The sequence below is a fragment of the Arvicola amphibius genome, chromosome 9 (genome assembly GCF_903992535.2).
Source record: "Arvicola amphibius chromosome 9, mArvAmp1.2, whole genome shotgun sequence".
Lineage (NCBI taxonomy): Eukaryota > Metazoa > Chordata > Mammalia > Rodentia > Cricetidae > Arvicola > Arvicola amphibius.
In genome coordinates this window covers 104,937,359-104,964,471 of record NC_052055.2, presented here as the reverse complement: position 1 = coordinate 104,964,471, position 27,113 = coordinate 104,937,359, and the positions used below count along the sequence as shown (strand labels likewise).

General features: G+C 47.2%; 3 protein-coding genes and 1 pseudogene across 5 annotated transcripts in view; 1 reads left to right on the top strand and 3 right to left on the bottom strand.

Annotated features, from left to right (window-relative positions):
- Mypn (myopalladin) overlaps positions 1-10,979 on the top strand; it is a 68,070-nt gene extending 57,091 nt beyond the window's left edge. For both annotated transcript variants that reach the window (XM_038342609.1, XM_038342608.1), the window contains 6 exons: positions 557-639; positions 2,497-2,623; positions 3,718-3,925; positions 6,528-6,693; positions 8,130-8,263; positions 9,945-10,979. In XM_038342609.1, coding sequence (XP_038198537.1) covers positions 557-639; positions 2,497-2,623; positions 3,718-3,925; positions 6,528-6,693; positions 8,130-8,263; positions 9,945-10,114 — 888 coding nt within the window. In that variant the 3' untranslated portion in view covers positions 10,115-10,979. The remainder of the gene's footprint in view (positions 1-556; positions 640-2,496; positions 2,624-3,717; positions 3,926-6,527; positions 6,694-8,129; positions 8,264-9,944) is intronic.
- LOC119822604 lies at positions 8,879-9,924 on the bottom strand (annotated as a pseudogene).
- Positions 10,980-12,161: 1,182 nt separating the features above from the next.
- Positions 12,162-13,067, bottom strand: LOC119824047 (nitric oxide synthase-interacting protein-like). 2 transcript variants are annotated; one of them, XM_038344257.1, is made up of 2 exons: positions 12,532-13,067; positions 12,162-12,456 (listed from the first exon to the last, which is right to left on the bottom strand). In XM_038344257.1, exons 1-2 carry the CDS (start codon positions 13,065-13,067, stop codon positions 12,162-12,164), a joined length of 831 nt encoding a protein of 276 aa, XP_038200185.1. The 2 variants fall into 2 exon arrangements, with proteins under 2 accessions (XP_038200185.1, XP_038200184.1); XM_038344256.1 differs by having other exon boundaries at positions 12,162-13,067.
- A 6,067-nt stretch (positions 13,068-19,134) lies between these two features.
- Atoh7 (atonal bHLH transcription factor 7) lies at positions 19,135-19,569 on the bottom strand. The gene has a single exon (XM_038341185.1). The coding sequence runs from the start codon at positions 19,567-19,569 to the stop codon at positions 19,135-19,137; it is 435 nt and encodes a 144-aa protein (XP_038197113.1).
- Positions 19,570-27,113: the final 7,544 nt, after the last annotated feature.

The following is a 27,113-nucleotide window of genomic DNA, read 5'->3' as shown; positions in this document are numbered from 1 at the left end:
CCAGTGAAAGCTACTAGCCATATTGGTCATGTCTGCAAGCTCTGGGTTCAACTAAGAGAACCTACCTCAGTGACTAAGGTGGAGACTCCCAACCATCTAGGAAGACTTCCAACCAACATCAAGGCTTCAGCACACACAGAAAAATGCACCGAAACACACAGATACACACACACACACACACACACACACACACACACACGCACGCACGCACGCACGCACGCACGCACGCACACACACTAAAATTTGCACTGCTTTTAACTGGGAGGTGCTATCACATGCCTTTGATCCCAGCACTCAGGAAGTAGAGACAGGCAGATCTCTGGGCTCAAGTTCGGCCTGGTCTACAGAGTGATTTCCAGAATGGCCAGGGCTACACAGAGAAACCCTGTCTCGAAAAACAAAACAAAACAAAACTAAAATTGTATTGCTTTCATCTCTCTTGGGCAAAGATAATCTTTCATTGTTAGAAAAAAATGTATAATGTTTTGGTGAAGAAAACATTTATATAAATGTGTGTTTCTCCTTATTTTAATTTTGCTTGTTTTCTGTTTCTCAGGGGAGAATCAGCTGCTCTGGCCACTTGATGGTACAGAGTTTGCCCATTCGAAACAGACTCAGCCCTGCCGGTCAGTCTCACAGGTAATGCAGACCCCCCTTTTCTGGACCTCTCCCATATCCCCACTCACCACAGTGACTCACTGCCTAAATGTACGGCACACCTTGTGCCACCACTGGAGGCTCCTTTGAATACAGGCATCAAGCCTGGTCCAGAGCCGGAGCATCCAAGACAGAATTCGCACTTCGAACAGAATCCCCAAGAGATGCACGGGCACATTTACATTTGAGAAGCTCCAGGCTTTGGCATTTTCTTTTATTTTTTTATTTTTTTATTTTTTTTATTTTTTTTGTTTTTTGTTTTTTGTTTTTTCGAGACAGGGTTTCTCTGTAGCTTTGGAGCCTGTCCTGGAACTAGCTCTTGTAGACCAGGCTGGTCTCGAACTCACAGAGATCCGCCTGCCTCTGCCTCCCGAGTGCTGGGATTAAAGGCGTGCGACACCACCGCCCGGCTGGCATTTTCTTTTAAAAAAGGCAGTCTTCCATGTAGCAGAGGATGACCTTAAACTGATACTTCTGCCTTCACCTCCTAAGTGTTGGGATTATAGGCTTGCACCACTACACCCAGTCTTTGTGGTACTGGGGAAGGAACCTGGCTTCATGCATGCTAAGCAGGCACCAGCCCAATTGAGCAACATTCCCAGCCTCTTTGATATAATTGCAATGGTTCAAAACATTGTAGCTATCAGCAACACCTATGCAAGCAATGCCTGACAGACCCTTTGAAACCACGGGCTTTTCTATTGCCAGACAGAAACTTGAATATTTCCGCTGTCATCTCCATGATAACTGATTTTCTTCTCAGATTTTATGAAGGTACTAATGAGAAAGAGCCTGGCTTTCCCCTTGAGTCTTACGGTGCCACAAAGTCTTAGCAGATTGCTGCTGAGGCTGATGAGTTAAATGACTTACTAAAGGACCAAAAATAGAAACCCATGTTTCACACCAGTGTTACACTGCCCTGGGGAAGACACTTCTCCGCCCCCTCTTTATCTTTGCTATTTTGTTTTGTTTTGTTACTGTTGGTCACTCTGACTGAGCTCAGGTTCATGGTCATCTTTAATTATCAGCCACAATTTATTGCTGGGCTGAATTTTATTGCAGTCACGGCCATCTTGTTCTGGGTGATTTTGGGGGGCCTTTCTTTGGGCTCTCAGATGGAGTACTGATTTATGTGTTTATTTCATGACTTTTCAACAAGTTCCAAAGCCCACAGAGAGGGGAGCCAAGCCAATTAGTGTTGAATAACTTCAGAGAGGAAGAAGCTAAGTCTGGCTTATTTTATTTCCATTGTTTTTAATTATGTGTATGGTCGGGATGTGTGCACAGAGGATAGCAGATCCTCTCGAGCTGTAGTTACAGGTGCTTGTGAGCCACCCGGAGTGGGCGTTGGGGACTGAACTTGGGTCCTCTGGGGGCATCCAGGCCTGAGCCTATTTCCTGGATTTCAGAGTTTGGAGATAATTCTACAATATACAATGCCGCAAGGAGTTTTGGTTTGGTTTGAGTTTGGTTTGGCGTGTGTGTGTGTGTGTGTGTGTGTGTGTGTGTGTGTGTGTGTATTTATATCAATTCTAAGCTGTGATTGATTGACTATCCAGTGAAGCCTTTCTACTCTAGGGTGTGGTTCATTTGGTAGAGTACTTACCTAGCATGCTCCAGGTCCTGGGTTCCATCTCCAGTAGGTACTACATAAATTGGGTATAACGATGCTTGCCTATAATGTCAGAACTCAGGAGGTAGAGACAGGAGAACCAGTTCAAGGTCATCCTGGATTTACTTATTGAGCTCAGTCTACAGGAGACCCTGCCTCATTATAGCCTTATAGCCATTTCTAAATGCATGTGGTTATTGTTATACATTTGCAAATGCTTCTTGTAGGGGAAGGGCCAGAATGCAAGAGAGAGACAAGGAGCCTCTACAGGAGCGCTTTTTCCGACCACATTTCCTGCAGGCCCCAGGGGACATGGTGGCTCATGAGGGCCGTCTCTGCCGGCTGGACTGTAAGGTATTTCCAAACACCTGTCCTTAGCTCCAGGCCTGTCCTGAGTTTTCATCTAGTTACTTGTTTGCACTCGCTTTTGTCTGTGTTTTTTTTTTTTTTTTTTTTGTGGGTTTTCTCCCAGACAGAAGGGTCTTAGGGAAGGGAGGGAAATCGTTCTCACCATAGGCTCCTTTAGAGCATTTCATCTTTTGAATACCACACAGAAATAAGTCATTAAAATCTTAAACTATCTTAATAAAAATTATGTAAGCATAAAATTTTTTAAAGAAAAAACTGTTTTATGTGGGCCTTTTCTAAGTCAATTCTTCACTCTGAAAGGACTAACGTGTACTCTTCCGTATGATCCCTGGAATCCTTTATTGCTATGAAGCCAGAAGCTTAGATTTTTTTGCATCTTTGTTTGTAGGGAGGGGAGAACCTTTGAAAAGTCATAGGTGTGAGAAGACAGAGCCCAAACACTCTGAGCGAACAGGGGTCATTTTCTCACACTAAGCCACCTCTGTCACCTTCTGTGATTCTACCTTCTGATTTCTCAATGAGACTTCATAGGTTCAGGTCAGTGAAGGCTGGAGGTTAAGCATGCTCAGGAGAACCCCTTTCTGTGTGTGGCTCTTATCCCCATCAGCTGCTGTCTAAATAACATTCAGGTTCTATGCTCTCCTGTCTCTAAACCCCAAACACTACCGGTGTCTGGCTCCCGTCCCGAGAGATTCTGGTTTAATATTATAATTAGGCATCAAGATATTTTTATACATAGTCTATGAGCAAAATCTGAGAACTTTGATTTAATATCTGACTCTTCTCTAATTCTGGTATCTAAGCTGAAGTCAGCCGTCTTATTGATGCCACGGGCCTGTTTTATCCACTCAGCTCCACCATTATTCCTCTCTAGGATATAATCACACGGGTTAATCGTGGCTGAAGGGAGGCCAGGATTCCACACAGTTCAAACTCACAGCGCCGTTCATTTAGATCCCTCTTCCCTGGGTTTCCCTTCACTATCTATCTGGTGCCAACAAGGATAAAGCATTCACTCACCCGATAAACCTGCCTGTCATCAGCGTGCCACCTGAATCAGCTGTTCCGTTGGTTCTTAGGTGAGTGGCTTACCGCCCCCAGAGCTGACGTGGCTGCTCAATGGGCGACCCGTGCTACCAGATGCCTCCCACAAGATGCTGGTCAGAGAGACGGGGGTCCACTCTCTACTCATCGACCCGCTCACGCAACGCGACGCAGGGACCTATACGTGCGTGGCTACCAACAAAACCGGGCAGAATTCCTTTAGTTTGGAGCTCACCGTAGTAGGTAAGTCTCGCTGAGGGACCTCTAAGCAGAACTCCCTTCACGCCGACTGTCCGGATACTCAGGCGCTGTGGTAGAATTCCAGAATCCCTCGCCCCAGCAATCTGTTTCCCCTTCACCACAGCAGACCCTATTTTCCACACTGTTTTCTGGGATACATAGTGATCTAGACATGTAAGATGGTTGCTTTTCATTTTAACCACACAATCAATGGGAGCAACCACAGCGCTTGACCAAACAATCAATGGGTTATTTAATCGGCTGTCACTAAACTCTAGTCTTTTGCCCTTCAGTCTGTGATTCCTGGAACACACTAGGGTCTTCTGTTCCCTGAGTTACGAACCTTTGCGTTACACCAGTGATACTGCTAACTGAATGGTCCTTAACCAGCACTCTACTCATTCAGGACCAAGGGTTTATCAGCTCAGTTGGTTGAGTGTCCAAGAGCACACAGAGTTCACTTAGTCAGGGTATGGTGGCATATACCAGACACTCAGCACTGGGGAGGTGGGGACAGGAGGTCATCCTTCAGAGATGAAACCAGCCCGGTTACCTGAAGCCTCCTTTCAAAAATAAAAATAGGAATGAATAAAATGTAAAGACTGAAGGCTAGGGTCACCACCCGGGCACAGTGGGTTCACCAGGCAGCCCTTGGCCACCTCCTCTGGGTTTCCACGGCGCAAGAATAGGCAAGCTTTGCAGAGCGCTTGCAGACTGCCGTGTTCATTGTTCACAGCCTCTGCCTCCCTGCAGGCTCTGAGCTTCCACGGACAGAGGCGCTGGTTGGCTGTGTTGTGTTCTTACTTGCAGAGGAGATGTGCCATAGCCTGCGTGTGGTCAGAGTGCAGCTAGCAGAAGTAGTCTGGCTCCTTCCACCATGCTGGCCTGGGAATCAAACTCAGGTCTTCAGGCTTAGCGGCAATCGCCTTTACCCACTGAGCCGTGTCCTGAGACCTCGGTTTGCGTTTCTCTGATGTTTGCCTCAGTGGAAGGTGAATCCCAAATGTCGAATCCCAAAGCAAAAGAGCCTTCACCTAATAAGACGGTGTGAACAGAACACAGCCATGCCTCAGAAAGGGAAGGAAGACATCATCAGCTGCAGGGCAGTGGTCCAGTGAGGATCTTAGTGCAAGGCTTCCTCCCACTGTGGGCAGCCTGTTCCAAGTAAACCAACCCAAACTAGGCAGTCCCAGCACGAGAGAGGCAGGCGGATCTCTGAGTTTGAGGCCAGCCTGGTCTACAGAGTGAGTTCCAGGACAGCCAGGGCTACAGAGAAAGCCTGCCTTAGGACAGAAAGAGAGAGAGAGAGAGAGAGAGAGAGAGAGAGAGAGAGAGAGAGAGAGAGAGAGAGAGAGAGAGGAAAGAAGGAAGGAAGGAAGGAAGGAAGGAAGGAAGGAAGGAAGGAAGGAAGGAAGGAAACCAACAGCCAGCACTTCTGTTCCTCCTCCTCAGGCAGTGGCTGCTCTCCTGTGAACCCTTTCCTTTGCTCTTAATTTAATCTCACCAGCAAAATAGGAAACTGTAATTTTGCTGTAGGCTTTTACCTTTTTTCCATATTTCTAGAACAGTGACTTTGATAGATGAGGCTACCTTCTGGGGATGCATAATTTTGTAAAGGTTTTTACTCCAAATACATTTATGGGAGGGAACATGCAAAAGAGAAAAATGACAATGTGACCAAATCTAAAGAGTTGGTTGGGGGGCTGGAGAGATGGTTCAGTGTTAGAACACTCATTGCTGATGCAATGGACCTGGGTTTGGTCCCCAGAACCCACATGGCACCTCACAGCATCCTATAACTCCTGTTCCAGGGGATCTGAAGTCCTGCCAAGCCCTCAAGGCCCCTGAATGCACACGGTGCACAAAACTCACCCAGACCCCCATTCATGCGCATGCGTAATAAACAAAAAAAGTTTAAGATGGGTGAAAATTTAGTTTCTATAAAATAAAGTCCTCAAAAAAATCAGTTTTAGTACGTGGAATGTGTTCTCAAAAGTTATTGTTTGACTATCGAGATGACTTAGAGGATAAAGGCGTCTACTACCAAGCATTCTTTGATTTGAACCTGAGTTCAAATCCCTGGGCTCCACGTGACAGAACAGGAGAAATAACTCCTGATGAAAGCTGTCACACAAACATCCAAACAAATGCACGCAGGCACGCGCACACACACACAAACAGGAACACATATACACACATACAAACACACACAAATCAGATGAATTAATTAAATGTAACTTTGAAAAAACTTTTTTTTCTTTTCAATACAAGGTTTCTCTGTGTAGCCCTGAGTGTCCTAGAACTAGCTCTGTAGAGACCATGCTGGCCTCAAGCTTATGGATATTTGCCTACTTTTGCTTCCTGAGTGCTGGGATTTAAAAAAAAAAAAAAAACTTTTTTTAAAAAAGTGACTATTTCTGAGTGTGTATGGTGATGCATGTATTCCCAGTACAAGCAAAGTTCAAAGCCTGGTCTACAAAGCAAGTTCCAGAACACCCAATACAGTGGGACCCTGTCTCAAAATAAAATAAACTTGATGTGTCTGAGGCAGAAACCTCAAAGGACTTGCTACTATTCAAACAGAAAAGTAACTTCTCTTCTTTAGCCAAAGAGGTGAAGAAAGCACCTATGATCCTGGAGAAACTCCAAAACAGTGGTGTTCCTGAGGGCCACCCGGTGAGACTGGAGTGTCGCGTCGTAGGCATGCCCCCACCCGTGTTCTACTGGAAGAAAGACAACGAGACCATCCCTTTCAGTAGAGAGAGGATCAGGTACAGCAAGCACCCTCTCCGTGGAGACATCCGCCCTCAGAGGGGTCTGGTGGGCCATCCAGATAAGCCTGCAGCCTTTACAGCAGGCTTCTTTCATTGAATACGGCGCTACCGAGTTTCAGCCAGGCTGTTGAATGTGTTCCAAGCCTGCCTGGGCTGCAGAGTGAATTCCGAGTCAGTCTAGACGAGAGTGAGACTCGGTCTTAAAAGCGGGTGTGTGTGTGTGTGTGTGGAGCCCCTCTCTGTCAGAAGTCTATTTTCCTTCTCGCTTTGCCTTAATAAAAGTCTGCTTACCAGAGAGAGAAAGCAATACTAACTACACGTGTCCGAGGTGTGGTAGCATTCCCTCCCTCCCCAGACTCAGGAGGAATCTGGAGGTAGAATCAGGAGTCCAAAGTTATCAACTTGGCTACAGAGCAAATTAGAAGCTCTTCTCGGCTCTATGAGACACTGTCTCCAAAATGAGAAGACGTTTTTAAAAATATACACGGAGGAGCTGGAAAGATGTCTCAGCAATGAAGAGGACCCGAGTTCAATTCCCAGCATCCTCACTGGGTGAATCCCAGCTGCCTGTAACTCTAGTCCTAAAGACCCAGCACCTGGTTAAGGCCTCCACAAGCTCCTGCATATATGGAGAACACAGACTTACAGAGGCACACCTTCACATAAATGAAAACAATAAATCTTAAAAATTATACAAGGAACATATAAGATCTGGCATTTTTTTCTCATATTCTCAATCGTTTTAGGACCTGGAAAAGGTTTTGTTTTGTTTTTTTTAATAAACAAAAAGCTGCATTAGAGGCCAGGGACGATAGCGTATCCCAGCATATGCAGAGGTAGAGGCAGGAGGGTCAGGAGTTCAAGTTCTTCAATACCTGGTATCAAAGGAGCTCAAGGTCACTCTGGGCTACAGGAGACCGTCTCATAAAGGAGGGGTAGTGGAGAGATGGCTCAACAATTACGAGTAGTTGTTGCTCTTGCAGAGGACCCAGGTTTGATTCCCAGCGCCCACATGGTGGTTCATCTGCACCTCTAGTTCCAGAGAATCTGATGCCTCTTCGGGCTATCACTATATATGTGGTGTGCATTCATGCATACATACTCGAATAAATACATTTTTAAGAAGGGAAGGATTAGAGGACTGGATTTGTTAGCAAGAAGAGGCAGGAGGATCTCTAAGTTGAGGCTAGTTCGATCAATCTAATGAGTTTCAGGCCAGCCAGGAGGCTCTGTCTCAAAGAGAAGGAGGAAGGGAGGGAGGGAGGGAAGAGGATAAGAAAGTAAGGGGACAAGAGGAAGGCTTTTCTAGGCTTTGGCCAAGAAGTTAACTGTACCCTGTCCCTTCTCTAAGAGTATCCCCAAGCCTAAGATTGACCATTATGCTTCTGACCATCATCCAAGTTAAAGGTGAACATGTTCTTTCTCTTCCCCAGCATGCACCAGGACACAACGGGCTATGTCTGCCTCCTCATCCAGCCAGCCAAGAAATCTGACGCCGGCTGGTATACCCTGTCAGCCAAGAATGAAGCTGGCATTGTTTCCTGCACAGCTAGGTTGGATATATATGGTAAGGATGATGTCATTTGAGGAACATCTGTGCATGGAGGACAGTTTAAATACCATCTTTATTGTACAGTGCTCCACAAGTAAATGAGATGGATAACACTCTCTGTTGTGCTTTGACGATGGGTTCTCCCTGCCATCTGTTTTTTGTTTTGTCTTGTTTTTTGAAAATCAAGTGGTCAAACATGGCATCAAATGCCTTTACCAGCTCAACCATCTTGCTGCTCCTTCTTTTTCTGGGAATTCCAGCAGGAACTCCATTTACAAGAAAGGGATGTGTACCAGGCAGTAGTAACACACACCTTTAACCCCAGCACTCGGGAAGCAGAGTGGACCTCTGAGTTTGAGGCTACAAAGTGAGTTCCAGGATAGCCAGAGCTATGCAGAGAAACTCTATCTTGAAAAACCAAAATCAAAAGAAAAAAAATAACATGTATGAAATTCTTTGCTTAACCTTAGAAGCTCATAAATTTACTTTATCAGATTCTAATTCTGAAGTCATCTGCAGAGCGGTTCTATAATCTTACTTACCAAGAAAAGAGAAAAGACAGGATCAGAGATTATCTTTTTTTTTAAACAAGAGCACAAATCCACTTTTATTTATTTACTTTTCATTAGTTTAAATCCAGGAAGGGCACAGCATCTCACGAATTCTGTGTCCAATGGCCTTTGCAGGAAGGCTGCTTCAGAATTTGGCATGGACCATGCTGCTGTTTCCATAGCCCGAGTGACTTTCCCCCAGATCACTCTGGGTTTTGTTTGGTTTGCCTCCAGGTGTCACTATGTTGGTCTTGGCTTTATACACATAAGCGCATCTCTTGCCAAAATAGAACTCAGTTTCTTCTCAGGCATAAACACCTTCAATTTTAAGGAGAGCTGTGTGCTCCCTCTGGTTCCAGAGACCTCACTTATAGCCAGCAAAAGTGACCTTGCACCACAGCTTCCAGACATATTTGCTTTTTAGAAGTTTTGTTCCCAGCAGGCCTCAGGAATTGGCTCCCAAAGTCAGCAACAATAACGTCCCTCACCTCTACCTATCTTTTTTTTAAAAAGATTATTTTTACTTTGTGTGTGTGTGTGTGTGCGCGCGCGCGCGCGCGCGCGCGCGTACCAAATGAGTGCAGTACCTGTGGAGGTCAGAAGAGGGAGTCAGATCCCTGGAGCTGAAAATTATACACTTCCAGCTGGAAAGGAGAAAACGCAACAATTAATTGTTAATTGTGCAAGATTTTGTTGTTGTTGTTTGTTTGTTTATTTGTTCTGAGACAACCCTAGCTGGCCTACAACTCTCTATAGACCAGGCTGGCTTTGAACTCACAGCGATCCACCTGCCTTTGCCTTCTGGGTCCTAGGACTAAAGATGTGGTCTACCATGTCTGGCCTTTTGCTGGAATTTTTGCTTCCCGGCTGGTGAGAGGTTTTGTTCCTGAAGGAGGGGCTCCTTTCGCTCCTCATGTCTCCACAATTCTCCCTGTCTCTCTGTACGACCTCCATTTTAGACAGGGTCTCATACATCCCAGACTGACCTCATACTTGCTATGTAGCCAAGACTGGATGTCAACTCCTGATCCTCCTGCATCTGCCTCCCAAGTGCTGGGATTGGTAAGAGTGTGCCACCAACGGAAGCATCAGTGCTCCTCCCATGGACTTCTTTGATCGTAACATTTTATTTGGCTCATTTCCAGCTCAGTGGCACCAGCAGATCCCGCCGCCCATGTCCATCCGTCCCAGTGGCAGCCGCTACGGGTCTCTCAGCAGCAAAGGACTTGACATCTTCTCTGCCTTCTCCTCCATGGAAAGCACGATGGTGTATTCCTGCACTTCTCGGAGCGTGGTGGAGAGCGATGAACTTTAAGGATGTCTGCTGTGTGAGAGGGTGGACTGCGGAGGGGAAGGAAGACCGGTCATATGCAGTGGTTTCCAAACAGCCGCATTTGAGTGAGTTCCCATCCTGCTGGACCCGTGGCAGGAAGTGTTTTAAGTAAGTTGGCTAAGGCTTTTTGAGCCTTGGCTGAGGGAGAGTATAGGGCTGTGCGTCTTAGAGATGCAAGTAGACAATTCTCACAAACCAAAGATACCATACCACTGCCACCGCGGCCTGAGGGAGTGGGGGAGCGAGCATGCTCCCCCGCTCCGTGTGTAAGGGACATTAGGCCCAACTAGGAGCAATTAGGAGCCATAGCCAGGGCTGAGAGAAGTTAGTGACTTTAGAATAGATGCAAAAGAGAAAGCTGGGGAGCCCATCATCACCTTTCATGGATTACACCCACAGCGGTCATCTTGGTGGATTCGCTAGATGAGTTCCCACCTAACGTTAGAGGATCTTACCATACACCTCTCCGCCCAAGTGGTGAGACTCTTCACCTGCATATCGTGCCTGTGCAATCACACGAGAAGCCAAAACGTGCCTGAGATTTAAAAGCAAAAAACAAACAAAATCAACCAGAACACTCAAGATTCACAGCGCAATCTTTACATGGTCAAAACAAGGCTCCCACCAGCCTACCTCCACCATTTTAGTCAGACAGTCCCACTCCCACCCCCACCCCCAGTGCCTAGACTGGCACGGGGCACAACGGAGACCTTCAATAGACATCTGCTGGGGATGTACTCAGCTCTCTGTCTGCCGCTCTTAGGCCAACCCAAACATGGCCCCGAGAGTGTCTGTCACAGCATCTGCTCCAGGCAAGCCGGGGGATATGAACTAGGGGTGTCTGTTACCAAATCCCTGTGCTCAGATCTCTGGTGTTCTCTGTGCCAGGTCCCCCTCCGCTGGGGATTTTTAGCTGGAGATGGTAATTGCTTTAGAAAGGCTTGAGACCTTCTTTGCTTCAAGACAAGGATTTGCAGTACAAAAATAAATTCATTTGCTCCATAAATCAGCGGTGTGTCTACTCTGTGTAAGATGCTGTGCCGGGTACCGTGGGCGACAGGAAAATAGGAAATAAGGGGGCTGGAGAGTTGATTCAGCAACTAAAGGTGCTTGACGCCAAGGCTGAGAACCTGAGTTCGATTCCTGAAACCCACGTGGCGAAAGGTGAGGACTCAGTCACTCCTACACACACACGAAACACATTTAAGTACACTCAAAAAAATTCTCACTCTATTTTCAGTTTGAGTTGTCCCGTTCTATAAGGGGTAACACCCACTGGGCCGTGGTGGCACATGCCTTTAACCTGGTCTGGGAATAATGATTTCAGTCGAAGACTCAGCTGAGTGCTTAGGCCTATCTTCTCTCGTGTAGGCAGTGACAGGAAGTAGAAGGTGAGACACGCCACAGCAGACAAGTAGATGTCAGCTGGCAATCTGCAGGAATCGGTTCACTCCTTCCACCAGACCCCAGGGACCCAACCCAGGTTGTCAGGCTCGGCACCAAGTGCCCTCATCAGCTGAACCATCTTGATAGCTTCAGGGGCAACTTCAACCTTACACGGAATGTAGTAAAATGTTTCCACAGAGCCATGTGTCATGAAATCTCTGATAACCAAGAATCACTTTCTAAACCCTGAGACTGCCTCTGGAATATTGTATATGTAATATTCAATATTCATATTATATATTCATATTCATCGTGCCATCAATGCCTATTTATTCTAACTCTTGCATTCGTGCTTGGCATATATATTCAATTGTGTAATGCATATAATACCACCATTCTGTCTACTATTTAAATTTTAGCCACTTATGAATATCCTTCATCTCCGATACCAGCACACTGAGTATTTTTTAATCTGGTCCTTTATTATTATTCAGCAATGAAGATAAATATATTTTGACACTAGGTGGTGCTGTCTCGCTGAAAATAGAACAAGTCTCAACTCTCCAGTTGGCGCTACTGGGTTATGGTTTTGTTTCGTTTTGTTTTCCCCCCGCACTCACAGGCAGGTTTATTAGGTCATAGCTCAGGCCTGCATCACTGGCCGCGACATTTCCGCCTGCAGCTTCACTCCCGAGCCTGCGAAACCCGTCCCGCCTCGCTGCAGCACGATGATGTCACGCTCTGTCAGGGTATCCCCATTCACAGGGTCCACCATGTCCTTCCGAATCAGTTTCTCGACACACTCCAGAGTGACCACCGCCCCAGAGGGCCGCAGCACTGCGCATGGCGTGGCGTTGCTCAGGCCGTCTCGGGTCACTGCACACACATAGCGCTCACTGCGTGGGATGAGCCCCACGCGGTCCACAGAGTCATCCAGCCGCGTGAAGCGCACGGGCGTCAGGTCTGACATGCGTAGTGGCTTCCCAGACATAGGGCAGGTCACGATGCGGGATGGTTTTTCCAGCTTGGTGGCCTTTGCCTCGGGCGTCAGTGAGGGAACCCAGAAGCTGGGCAGTATTGTGTCCTTGTCCTTGCCTGGGAGACCCGCACAGGGCCCTGGCTGCTCATCACCTGTGTTGGGTAAGGTGGCAGCCTTGGGCATAAAGGGGTTCAGGGGCTGGCTCAGGATGGCTGTCTCCTTCTCCAGGAAGCCTCGAGCCCGGTCCTGGGCTGCAGCTCGTTGAAGCTGTCTCTGCTCTTCTCTGAGGGCTGTCCGCTGCTTCTCATAGGCCTTCATCTGCCAGGCAATTTTTTTCTTCTGGTGTAGGATGTACTCCAGGATTGCCTCCCGTTCATACAGGTAGCCATCTGGGGTGACCACAGGATCACGACAGGGCTGCAGCGAAAGACAGCAGCAGTCAAAGTCCTTCACAGAGTCCCGGTTCAGTCGAATGTTCTGGGTCCCGTAGCCTGAGGCCTCTGTGTCCTTCTTCTTCTCATGGTAGGTGTAGACCGCTCCGGCGCTGCAGTTCTTGGCATGCCTCGTCATCCTCACAGACGATTAGCCGACCCGCCGCTGTTTCAAATGTGTCCTGGGTTAGGTTTTCGATCAGGGTTTCTGAATCTCAGCAATGCTGACTTAGGGGCTGTCCTGTGCACTGGCAGCGACCCTGGCCTCTTGCCCTACTCCAAGCTGTGGTGACTCCAATCTCCAGACTGACTCTTCCCTGAGAGGCAGAATTTCCCTTTGTTGAGAATGTCTATGTGGAAAAAAAAATATCAGTGTATTAGAATTCTATTGAAATGGAGGATATCTAAGTAAACGATCTCAATTCCTGTGGATGTATTTGTAGCACACCTACAAACAAATCCACCGTCTTCCGTTTTTTATTTTTGGTTTCTCTGTGTTGCTTTGGAGCCTGTCCTGGAACTAGCTCTTGTAGACCGGGCTGGCCTTGAACTCACAGACTATATATATATATATAGTCTGGAGAGTTTGCTCAGTGGTGAAGAGCACTGGCTGTTCTTCCAGGGAGCCCACCCAGGTTCAGTTCCCAGTACTCATGACAGCTCATGACTGTGTAATGCCAGTTCCAGGGATCTGACACCTTCACACAGACATATAAAACATAAAGTAAAAAAAATTATACACACACACTTGCCAATACCCAGTCTACACTCCAGATCAATTAAGTAACTAAGCGCCTGGGTTGTGAGACAGGTGTCCATGGTTTGGGTTTGAGTTTTCATTTGCCTGTTTTAGACAGTCTTGAGTAATCCCTGAACTGATCACCCTGTCTCTGCTTCTCGCTCTCCCTTTGGCATCCACAATTTTTAAAGTTTCTCAGGTGAGTCCAATGAGCAGCTTAGAATGAGGGGAAAAAATCTTTTCTTGCCGGGCGGTGGCGGCGCACGCCTTTAATCCCAGCACTCGGGAGGCAGGGGTAGGTGGATCTCTGTGAGTTCGAGGCCAGCCTGGTCTACAAGAGCTAGTCCCAGGACAGCCTCTAAGGCTACAAAGAAACCCTGTCTCAAAAAACCAAAAAAAAAAAAAAAAATCTTTTCTTGCCGTGATTTGATCCCCAAACTCACTGCAAGCAGTCCAAGAGCTCACCAATAGAGCCCCAAAACTGACCTGATTCCTTAAGCCCCTCCTTCCTGGGAGTAGACAATGCAGACAGTGAGAGGCTCTCCCAGACAAGCTAAACTGCAAAGAAGACTCTGAGAGCAGACCAGCTGCCTGGAAGATGCTTAGACCAACGGAAGCACCTGGAAGGACCCTCTCCAACCTGGGGAGCTGCCTGCAGACTGTGCAGTGTGTGCTCCAGGTTCCCAGCTTTTGTGAGTTGTCACCCAAAATCAGGGTGTACTTAGGTGCTGCGGCTGTCTTTGAGTCACCTATTCTGACTCCTGAAAGGAACTTTGGCTTGCTGTGGCCCCCGTACCTGGGGTGACTAAATGGGCCTGTTGCATCTCAGCAGGAAAAGTCTTGTCGCACAATAAAAAAGCCTGGCAAGATGGCTCAGTGTAGCACGATTAATAACAACCCAGAGACAGATATTGGAGTTCAAGCTGAAGATCAGAAAAACAATGCAGCCAAGCCACTAGAGAGTTCTTACCTCTGCCAAGGCTCAGACAAACTAAAGTGCCATCCTATCCTCAGCGCTGCGACTGTAGATTGCAGTGTCCCCACCAAACCTCAGACTGCACCGAGTTCCTGTCCCCTCCCGCCTAATATACCTCTCTCCACCCAGCCATACCACCCCTGTCTCCACCTCCCCAGTGCTGGGATTAAGGGCGTGTGACTCCCAAGAGCTAGGGTCACCTTTGTGTGAGCTGTTTACAGATTCTGTCTCCCACAGCGGCAGAGTGGCCTTGAGTCCTGGGATTGAAGGTGTGTACTATCACTCCCTGGCCTCTAGCGGCTTAGCTCTGCTCTGCTCTTTCTTCAGGCAAGCTTTTTTTATTAGGACACAAATAAAATACCACGATAGTTCAGAGAGCAAAGGCCTTTGCTGCCAAGGCTGAATGACCTGAGTTTGATCCCTGGGGACTCGCATGAGTGAGGGCGAGAACCAATTGCAGCAAGCTCTCATGCACATACACGCTCGCAGAGTAAATGTTCGGTTTTCATTTATAAATAAACCCCAGAATGTATGGGTTTGCCTTTAATCCCAGCACTCGGGAAGCAGAGGCAGGTGGATCTCTGTGAGTTCGAGACCAGCCTGGTCTACAAGAGCTAGTTCCAGGATAGCCTCTAAACCTTCTGCATCGACAAATACAAACAAACAGACTAAAACAAATTCTTAAAACTTATTGGTGAGGGACGCGTGTACTACAGCATGCATACGGAGGGCAGAGAGCGATTTTCAGGAGTCGGCTCTCTCCTGCCGCATGCATCCCAGGGATTGGACACAGGTCATCAGCGTTGGGCAGAACCTTTTCTCTCTGAGCCAGCGCACCAGCCTCTTCGGAGAGTCCTCGAAGGTCACAGATATCTTCATTCGCAAAAGCAGTTGCTTTCTGACATCCTTCGTCTCTGATCAGTGGGATGGCTGCAGAGGTTTGTGTGTGCGCATGAGAGAAAGGCTAGAAGTGCCTCAAAGCGCTAGAGTGTAAAGCGCCGGGTACGGCGCACTACAGTACAGTATGCGCTACAGTACGGTTTGCACTACGGTACGCGCGAGCCGGCAACTAGACTGGAGATTTAAACACGCACACACAGAGACAGGCAGAGACGCGGGGACGCGAGTCACCCTTAAAAACAAGAATGCCAACTTTATTGTGCTCAAGGGAACCTTATCTAGGGATCCTTTAACTGATAGCCACGCCCCAGCTCTTGGGATTTCCAGCTGTAAAACCCACCAGAATTCACTCCCCTGTCATCAGGAACTCACGAGGGTCTCGTGCTCAGAGCAGCTGCAAACACAGGCAAACAAGTTGTTTTGACCAGTTCACTCCAGCAGGCAAAGGGTCTGAGGCAGGCAAAGAAAGTCAAGGAACCCCACACTAGAGAAACCAAAAACAGGCAAATTCCCTCAGAACTGACTGGAGTCCTCTCAGAGTCCGTGGGTAACCCGAATGGGCAGTACCTCCACTAGCGCCTGAGCTGAAAGGCTTTGTACCTTACCCTTAAGCTGACCAGTCACCTGGGCTCTGCCGGTATTTGTGGATGCCCTTTCTGCCACAAGTTGCCTTTTCTTGCTTGAAGTGGATCAGTGTTTCAGAGAGTTAATGACCAAAGCACCTTACAAACTTGACAATGCAGTGTTCATCAGTGTGCTTAAAAAGTTGCTACTATCATGGTTTATTTTTAATAAAAAATCTGTACAGTGCAAAAAAATTGCATATTAGTTAAAAATACGTTCACCTCTGATTTCTGCCTAATTATATTAGTTAGCATCCTTGATGCTTGCAGAGAACTGCAAACACACAGCCTTTTGTTAATACGAAAGTAATAGCCACTTCAGACTCTCGAGAGCAATAGCCTCAAAACTGCAAGACGTAGACAAAGAGCACACGCTTCAAATCTCTGAGGATCCGGCAGTAAATGCTGAGGGTAGACATAAAGAAACGGATGCATGCCGTTTGCCATCAGCTTGCTAAAAGATTTTAACATGAGGGAATACAGAAATCAGAATCGCTAAGCATCATTTGACAATAAACAGTTTAAGGCTGAGATGCGTGTACATTTTGTTTTATTTTTGAGACAGTCTTGCTCTGTAGCCCAGGCGGACTCAGTTCTCACTAAGTAGTACAGGCTAACCTTAAACTCTGCCTCCTCAAGCTTTAGCCTAGCCTTCCAAGTGCTGGGATCACAAGCCACCGTGCCTAGCTACATTTTTTTAAAAAGTTTTTCTTGGTGTGTGTGTGTGTGTTTGTATGTGTGTGTGGTTGTTTGCTTGGTTTCGGTTTAGAATTTTACTTTTTGGTTTCTTTTCAAGGAAGGGTTTCTATGTGTAGACCTGACTGTCCTGGAACTCGCTATATAGACCAGGCTGATCTTGAACTCACATAAATCTAGCTGCCTCTACCTCCCGAGTGCTGGTTTAACTGCTAAATAAGAAAAATACCTCAGTCTTTCCTGAGACGCAATAAAGATAAGCAAGTATTATTGGGGGGGGGTGTGCTTTCCACCACCACCGGTTGTTAATTTACTTGCCCAGTGCCCCCCAACAGCTCTCTCATCACTGATCCTGCACTGCTGAAGGGTTCAGGGGCCTGCAGTCCTGCCCAGGTCAGCACAGGCACGACCCTTCCAGGTGTGTAGGTTAGGGAAGGGATATAGCTTCCTAACTCTGGGAAGAAGCAGGTATTTGATAATATCGATGCTGTGTTGAGAAAAAGCTGCCCCATGCTGTGTCGTCATATAAGAAGTCAATGGGCTTTTTAAAAAAGAAGAAAATTATTTTCAGATGTGAACAGTGGAAAAAATGCTGTAGCTGATTGACAGGACTTCAGAAATAGTGGGATAAAGATAATCCCGGTGACTGATAATATATGTTGACTTCACAAAGGCATGTGTGTATTTTATTATAACATCTTCTAAGAGTTGTGGAGTCAATAGGTTAAGCATTTTGATCTGTAATCTGCAGTAAAGAATCAAAGTCTGGAGCCATCATTGGTTTCTTATTAATGAGCAGCAGATGAAAGGGAGCCCCCCACCCCTGCCCTTAGCCACAGTCTTCCAGCCGGGGCCCATAATAACCAGACTTTTTGGTTTTGTTTTGTTTCTGTTTTTCTTTAGGATAGACATGTTCCCTCAATGGATTTTTTTTTTCTTTTTAAGACAGAGTTTCATGTAGCTCAGGTTGGTCTCAAACTCACTATGTGGCCAAAGATGACTGGGAACTTCTGTCCCTCCTCCTCCTACCTCCTGAGGGCCGGGATTGTCACTTCATACCACACTGAGACTAGAACCCAGAGCCTGGCTAGGTAGGTCCTCTACCAACTAAGCTACATCCCCAGCTCGTACTAAGCTAAGAAAAGAATTTTGATGACAATGTCCCAATTACCTAAACAAAGTTATCTAATACACAAAGCTGTGCTGGTAGTTGGGCTTTGGAACCCATAATCAAAAGTATTTAGGGGCTGTTGCTTTTGCTGGCGTGTGAGAAGTTCCACGTGCACGGATAGCTTCAGGGTTCTGCTTTTCCTAGCACAGGTATCCCCCAAATTCATGCATGCTGTTTAACCACAGCCCCTCTAGATGAAGGGTTGGTTGGTTCATGGTTAATCAAACTTGTGAAACCAATTCAAACCAGTTCCACATGCATTGCTTGCTCTCTTCTGACTAGCCATGATGGTGATGCCACCACACCAGATGTGGTGGGCTAAAACACACCCTGTCTATACAGGGGAAGCCCTCAGCATCGCTCCCCCGCCCCAACAGGTCATGAGTGTTTCCAGAAATCTAGTAAACATGTAAGTTTAAAACACACAGCAGTTGCGTTTTTACAAAATCTATATTTTAATGTGTACACAGTTAAAAAAATACAGAGCACTCACGTTCAAGTACTCTACCAGGCCCCACCCCCCCCCCCCGAAAATAAAAATCCGACTCTACCTGATGCATGCACACACAATTTACGGAGCATAAATGCGTTTACACAAGGTAGCTGCCCTGAACATACACAAGACACCTAATATAACTTCACTTGCAAAGTTTAAGAAGGTAGCTATTTGTCCGATGACTCAGGACGAGTCTAATGTAATCCAATTCCAATCAATAAAGGAGTTTTCTTTGAGAAAGGGTCCCGTATGTATTCCTCCCCCTCCTGAATGATGCTAGGATTACAGGCGTGGTCACCAACCTCTGCCTAAGCAGTGCTGGGGCGCGAACCCACGACTTTGTGCATGCTAGGCAAGCACTCTACCAACTCAGCTAGACCCCACCCCCACCCCGTCTTAAGCTAAAAGTGGTGGGGCATTATTTTCACAGCAGCCTAAAGTTATTCACAATGTCCATTCATTATATCTACAAAACACAAGAAAGGCGGAGGAAAGAGGGCAATAAAACGAATTCATCCGCGGGTCTGAAAGGCGAAGGAAATTAACCTGAAAGGTGACTGATTTCTCTTCCTAAGATTCGCAGGCCACCCTAAAAACCCTATGGCTTAGCTGGCCATGGGGAAGGGCTCGGGCTGGAAGCCGAAGAGCCTCTGGCCATAGGGCTCAGGCTCCTGCAGCCTGGCACCCGGGAAGGAGAGATAGGGGTGTTCTCGACCCCGCTGCTCGCAGCGCAGCCCCACCCAGTCCCGTTCGGCCTCGGCCAGGATGCGCGTGAGCGCCACGATGTAGCTGAGCGCCATCTGCAGTGTCTCGTACTTGGACAGCTTCTTGTCCTGGCCCCACTGCGGCACCACCCTGCGCAATCGGTCGAACGCCGTGTTCAGCCCTTGCATGCGGCGCCGCTCGCGCGCGTTAGCCGCCAGGCGCCTGCGCGCCGCGCTCTCCAGTCGCCCGGGCACGGTGCGCTCGGCCGCAACCGCGCACGGAGGCGCGCCGCGCGCTCCCGCCGGAGAGCCATGGGGTTTGCAGGCCGACTTCATCCACGCTGCCGCTCTACTTGGCTCCCGGGAGAGAATAAGTCACAGACGGAGTGACTCACGTGCAGTCTGTACAGTGGGCAGTGTGGGATCCTGGCTTCTGTGCTGCTCGGTAGCCAGGCTGAAGTCGCTTCCCTTGCTCAGATGCCGTTGGAAGGGATGCTCAGGGAAATGTCATTTCCCCCCAACCACATGAAGTTGAAAAAGGAGGAAACTTCCTTTGCTGTTTGCTGCGGGTGGTTCTGCGGGTGGGAGAGAAGGGCCCTTCCAGTTTTCTGGAACAGCCTGAGACTGCTTTTCGGGGTGATGAAACCTTAGCAGACTGCTCGGACCCCTCCCAATAGATGTCTAGAAGTCAGAGAGCGCTGGACGAAGCGGTGAGGGAGGAGAATTTATAGCCTAGGGCTCAAGGAGGGAACAGGTGGTGGCAGGTGGGCGGGCGTCCCTCCGCTTCCGTCTCAGCACCTTCCTACCCTGGGAACTGCAGGGGGGAGGGAGGGCGACGCACAGCAAAATCCTGACATTACTGCCTTCGTCTGTTGAAGTTTCTCCAAAGCTATGTCCAACGCTAACTAACACACCATCTGGAGTGGCCTGGCCTGGCTGTCCCCAATAGAATAACAAGGTGGGGGTGGAGGGAGAGCGTGGCCCGTCTTTTCCCATACCAGCGGGCAGCTTACATATCAAAAATAAAGCCCGGGGTTTTAAATGCTTAAGTAGAAATCATTTGCGTGAAGATGTTGGTTTTGACATTGTGAGGGGTATCTGAAGTCTGGCAAGCTTTTGCTTTGTTGAGAAGTGGCAATTTTACATTGCAAAATAATCCACATTTTCACTTAATTGACTAAATCAATTCAGACAAATTGGGAAGTCCTGATAGTCTTACAGGCCTGGAATGGGACTCTGCAAATAGGTTTCAATGAAACCATTTGCAACATAGTCAACGATAACGAATGTATCTGTTTTCTAATGTACTACTTTCTAATCATGTGATTGAGCTTCCCAGGTTCCAAGACCTTGGCAGATTAATTCGGCATCTCTACTCCATTTCCTTGCTCCTTGATGTTTGTGGGGCACACACTGACACAATAAGCAATCACCTCATTACTTAGCATTTAAATGCAATAAAGTATCTTCACGTGCAAAATGAAGCCATCTAAGTAATTTGTGAGTTTCAGAAATAGTTCTTAATGAATCTCAATATTCTAGTATGTCGTCTGTCCTCAAGAACAGTAACAAACTATGAGTCCACCACTGACAATTATTAGATTTACAGAGAAACCCTGTAATTTTCCTTCTCTCATCTCGGCTTGTTCCTTGTGTTTCAAAGGAATCAAGAGGCAAAGAAACAGGCTCCAAATGGTTTCAACCCAGTAGTCCCTTCTGCATATCTCAGGAAGGGCCGCATAAGCTCTCTCTCCTTTTGAAATATGAGTATGTCAGCAATCTTCTCAGATATTTTTGTTCGATTAAATCGTCTTACAAGCTCATACAAACCAAGAGCCTTTTCACTTGGACTTATTTCCCCTCCAGCACCTCAGTTACAACCCAACACCATCGCCACCCTGACGTCAAGCCCTGCCCTCCCATCCATAAATAGTTTATTAATCCCCGGGCTGAAGCACTCACTGACAGCAAAATGAAGTCGAACAACTTGAAGACAATGGGGATGCAATTGAACATTAATGGTCTTTAGAGTGACAGATGTTGGACACAGACCTCTGCACAGAACCACTCGGCCCTGTCACTCTTGAGTCCTGACAGTTGTGTTGGGGACAGCAGTCTGCAAAATGTCAATTATGCTTTTTAAGGCTTTCACAGAAATCTGCTTTATTAGTGCTGTTGTTCCTAATATTCGTTTAGTTCACCTTTCTCCACTGAAGAGTTCCCTCTGGGATGCACTGTGGATTATCTCCCTGCAAAACAGCCCATTTGTGCCTTCTGCCCGTTATTGTCCAAAGCATTAATAAGATATGTGGTTTTGCAAATCGTGTATCCAGGATACGTAAGGTTTCGGTCCACCCACCAGAGACTCAAAAGCATATAATAAAGGGGGGGGGGGGGAAGAAACACCGGCATACAAACTACATGTGACACGAAATTGATCCCAAGTTTGCGCCATTTAGCTAAAATAAAGGGCCTTGATGGGCATCTTGTAACACCTTCCAAATGTGTCTTGGAGGGCATTGAGAGAACAGCTATCCCACACCTGAGCAGTCGTGATGGACAGTCGGCACAGAAAAGTTTCTAAGACCCCTGAGACAAGAGTGAGCCATGGGGGAATCGTTCCTTGGTTTGTCTTTGGGGCCACAGAAGGAGGAGTGGGTAGGCGGTATTTACCTTGCCCCTGAGAATAAGCTTGAACAACACCAGCTCTGCTGCTCCTCTTACTCTTTGGGGGCTGGATCTCGCCCTGATCCTTGAACTATACTGGCAGCCAGCAAGCCCCAGACAGTGCCCCTGTCTTTGCCCACAATAGCCCTGAGGCTGCATACACATGCAGTCACACCATGTGGATGCTGGGATTTGAACTCAGGTCTTCAATACTTGTGCAACACATGATCTCATGCACCGAACCATCTCCCCAGAGAGTTAAGCCATGCTGTGCTGATTTACCGTCCTTCCCAGTTCCTGAACCCTCCAGGCTCCTTCCAGACCGGACTAAATCACATGGTGTAAAACTTGCAGCACACCCTGAAAAGCCAGTTAGATTCCTTTGTCTGACTCTTCCCTGGACTCACTATCCATAACAGCTGGCTCTCTTACTTGTTTGTTTATCTGTTTGTTTTTAGAGACAGAGTTTCTGTGTAACCTCCCTGGCTGCCCTGGAACTTGCTTTGTAGATCAGGCTGCCTTGAACTCAGAGATCTGCCTGCCTCTGCCCCCTGAGTTCTGGGATTAAAGGTTTTCACTACCATGCCTGACTCTCTTTTACTATTTAAGCTATTTTTCAAAATGAAGTGTTACCCCAGCTTTTGTTGATGTTTGTATGTGTTGTTTTGATGTCTTTTGGTTGTTTTTTGTTTAGTTTTGTTTGGCTTGGTTTGGTTTCCTGAGACAAGGGTTTCTCTCAGTAGCCTTGCCTGTTCTGGAACTCACTCTGTAGACCAGGCTGACCTTGAACTCACAGAGATCCTCCTGCCTCTGCCTCCCTGCTGGCTACTCCAGATTTTAGAGGGATCTATGTCTTTGATATATTGTACTTTTTCCTCATGCTTTCCCTCCATAAAGCCTATCATAGCTCCCATGGTCTTGAGGGCATCTTTCCTAATACAATTTGTTTCCTGAAGGGAAATTTCGTGTCCCTTGCTTTCCCAAACCAAGCCACCTGCTGCCTTCATCCTCCTTATCTGACCGTTTCATCCCCAACAGCTTTCCGCCTCTAACTGCTGCCCTGAAAGTTTGCTTCTCACCTCCCTGCCCCGGCCAAAGCTTGCATCCAGCTTGACGTCCCTCATACTTGTTGCTGCTGCAGCTTCATATGTGATGTCCCCAGATGCCCGGCTGGCTCTTTCTGAGGTTCTGTTTCCTCCCTTTTGTGTCTGGGAACTCCTGCGATTCAGGAACTTCCTCTGTGTGGCTCTTAACTACTTTCTCAGCACCTAGACGTATGTCTAGGACAAAGTAGATGCTCAAGAAACATCGTTTGAAGCTGGACGTGGTGCGCCATTCTGCAGTTCCAGCACTGGGGTGGCTGAACCAGGAGGAGTCCTGAGCTTGAGGGTAGCCTGGGCTACCTAGTTGGTTGACCCTGTTTCACACACACAGTGAGAAGGCTCTACAGATAAAATACTTGCTACCAAGCTTGATGAGTTGGAGCCACATGATGGAAGGCTATCAGTCCTGAAGGCTGCCCTCTGACCTCCACACACATGCACACATAAATAAATTAAGATTAAAATAACCAAAAACAACAGTAAATAAATAAATGGAAAAGGTTGAGTGAATGAAAAGAAGCGAGGAAACAAGAGACCAGAGAGAGAGTGGTGCCTGTTCTCATAGCAACCCAATTCTTTTTCCTTCTGCTAGCAACCTCTTAGGGGGAAACTGTGTCCTCCAAAAGCCACAGGCAAAAACTTGCTGCCTTTGTTCCTGCTCCGAAAGCATGACATCCGCTGTTTTCCAGTGAGCAGGTGGCCGCCTGCCCCAAAGGATGCTCTCATTACCGTCTAGGTTGCTCCTGAGTCAGCCAGCCCACACTAAAAGCCCAGGCTTCCCTGGCCCCGGCCAGCCACTGATGTCCATTCCCAGGTTGTGGGAGGGGGTGTCTGTTCACCTTGTTAGTGTTGTTTCTTTGTCCTTATCAACAGTTTAAGCCTTGGCTGAAGTCATTCTAAATGTCTAGACGCTCTGGTGTCTGGAGTTTGAAGTTGGGCTTCTAGAAGTTCATCCTCACCATCCGGTATGGCTTTTCCCTGGCCATGCCTCAGTCCCCTCCAACAAGGAGAAGTTAAAACAACATGATACTGTATCAAAAGGCTAAGCGGAATCCATTAGGAGGTCTCTGAATCCATTAGGAGATGATCTCCTGTAGTCATTGACGATGACACACCACCCTTCTTGTTTCACACGGTGTACACTCGGGGGGGGGGGGGGGGGGGAATTTATCGACTTGCTATGTGTCGGGGGTTGTTCTAGGCACAAGAAACGGAACTGAACAATCTAGAATTGGTGTCGTTGCTTCCTTCTGGTGCTCCATGTGTATCGTAAGTTCTCTGGGGAGGGGCCTAAGTGTACACATAATGGTCTTGCTAGAGTGTTCAGTAAACCCACGCAGGGTGCTTGGTTGGCTTCAGTTCTTACTTGAAGCCCAACCTCGTCACCATAAACACCTCCAGGGTGTATATTCCACATAGCAAAGTCACTGCCGTAACTGTACCCAGTTCAAAGAGCCAGCACATTAGCCAATTCGTGTCAAGGTGAATCAAACATAACAAGACAGTTGGGGCTTCGTTTCTCTAGTTTAAAACGGAAAAAAAAAAAAAAAAAGCAAGAAAGGTAAATGAGGAAGTTAATGATGCTAGATTCTAATTTTTTTTGAACAATTTAAAAAAGATTTTACTTCTATGTTTCTATGCATTCGTGTTTGGCTGTATGTGTGCGCCGTGCGCATGACTGGGGCCTGAGGTGGCCAGATGAGGACACTGGATCCCCTGGAGCCGGAGCTGTGGAAGGTTGTGAGCCCCCAGGTGGGTGCCTGGTGCTTTGAAAAAGCAGGCGGTGCTATTAACTGCTGAGCCATCTTCCCGGTCCCCCAAATCCAAGTTTTAAAAATTACATTTATGTATTTGTATGTGTCTGGGTGTGCAGGCCATGGTGCACCTGTGGAGGTCAGGAGACAGCGCTCCGGAGTGGATTTTTCCCTTCCACCATGTAGGACCAGGGGATAAAACTCAGGTCACCAGGCTTAGTGTCAAGTGCTTTAACTCATTGAGCCAGCTTGATGAATGTTAAAGTTTAATTTTAAAAAAAAAAGTGTTGCTCACTCAAGTCCTCCATCCCTGTATATTTAAACTTGTCTGCCCTTTCAATATGGGGGGAGGGGAGGGTTGAAACTAAGCTCGTGGTATCCGAGTCTGGCCTCAAGCATGCTTCCAGCCAAGGATGACCTTGAACTCTGATCTTCCTTGCTTTCACCTCCTGCGGGTGTGTGAGTTTCTGAGGGACATTGTAAACCCCCAGTTTGACGATGTCACCTTTATGCGCGCACTCTCTCTCAGGCTACTCCAACCTTCTCTATTTCCCTGCTACTTGCTATTTCTTCTTTTACTTTTGATTGCACATAAACTCGCCCACTTGAATAAGTGCTCAAATGTGCAGCCACCACAGGTCATTCTCTAGGTCATGTGCACTACTGGGTAAGAACCAGCTATTGCCCCAGCCCTTGCTGGATTTTTAATTTTTATTTACTTATTTATTTAGTTATTTAGTTAGTTAGTTACTTAGTTTATCAAGACAGGGTTTCTATGTGTAGCCCTGGCTGTCCTAGAACTCACTCTGCAGACTAGGCTAGCCTCAAATTCATAGAGATCCTCCTGCTTCTGCCTCATGAGTGCTAGTACTAAAGTCATGTGCCACCACTGCCCGGCCTTTTGTTATTTCTAATAGAGATTTATTTAAAACTTCATGAATAATCCAGACACTATGTTAAGCACTTTCTTTTCTTTCTTCTTTTTTTGTTTTAATTTTTTTTTTTAATTTTTTTTTTTTTTTTTAATTTTTGAAACAGGGTTTCTCTGCATAGCCTTGGCTGCCCTGGAACTAGCTCTTGTAGGACCAGGTTGGCCTCGAACCTCTATCTCACAGAGATCCGCCTGCCTCTACCTTCCAAGTGCTGGGATTAGAGGCATGCACCACCACCGCCTGGCCAGGCCCTTTCAATAAATTACCCTGCTTCATTCAGCAGCTCAGGGAGGTGGGCGCCACCACTGCAACTGTTTTTTTATTTTGTATTAGTGTGTATGTGTGTGGGAGTATATGTGTGGTATACACACATGTATGTGTGCAGGTGTGTGAGCCTGTATGCACACTACGGAGGCCAGAGGAAGACACGTAAGCATCCTCCTCTGTCACATTCTCCCTTATCCTTTTGAGACAAGGTCTCAAACTGAACCTGGAACTTGTGTAGTGGCCAGGAAGCCCATAGGCTGCAGCACTAACCCCTAAGAAACAGACTCAACTTCAGCTAGTCCATGGACTACCAAGACATCACACCCCACCAGAACAATGAGAAGATGCTCTGAGGTCCTCCCTGCCCATTAGGAGAAGTAAGTTTGTGCAAATAACCATAAAATTAACCCACCCAGGGAGGGCCATTGATTTACAATTGGCATAGCTTGCCAGATGCTATCTAGTCTAAGAACCGCCTTGGCCTCTCCTGTCAATGCTGTCAGCTCTTGACTTTGCAGGACGTGTTCCCAGCAGGGAAGGCCTCTCTGCTAATGGTAGCTGCTGGAACTTGAGTCCTGGCAGGTTTCCCATATGTTGCAGGAGAGAGGCCAGCCACGTCCCTCAGTGCTGGAGTCACCCTCTTATCTAACTCTGGAGCCTGAAACCATCCCCAGGAGATTAGGGACGCTCCTACCCTCAACTCATTAACAAGGTGGCCTCCTGCTGCAGAGAGGGAATGAGGGCGGAAAAATAGAGAATGCCTGATTAAACTGGGACCCCAGAAAGCAGACTCGGGAATCACTGATGCGTGCTTAAGACGTCTCAAATAGGTCAGGGCGGTTCTACGCCTGAGACCCAGAGTTCTGTTTCTTCTCAGCCCCTTTGTACTCCAAATCTTATTATAGCCATAGACACTCAACACACAGTTTAAGACACTATGCACTGATGAGTATATCTGAACAATTATTCCTGCCAGATATTAAAATCACAGCGACTATTCCAAGATGCGACTTTTTTTTTTCTACGTGGGACAGACAACCTGAAGATGATCCAATGCTCCCCACCCCTGGCCTGCTCGGCGCAGAGTGAACTTCTAAATTCAGAGCAGGGTGTTTGCTTCTAAGAGCAGCTGTGAATCTAAATATTTGTGCTACTGC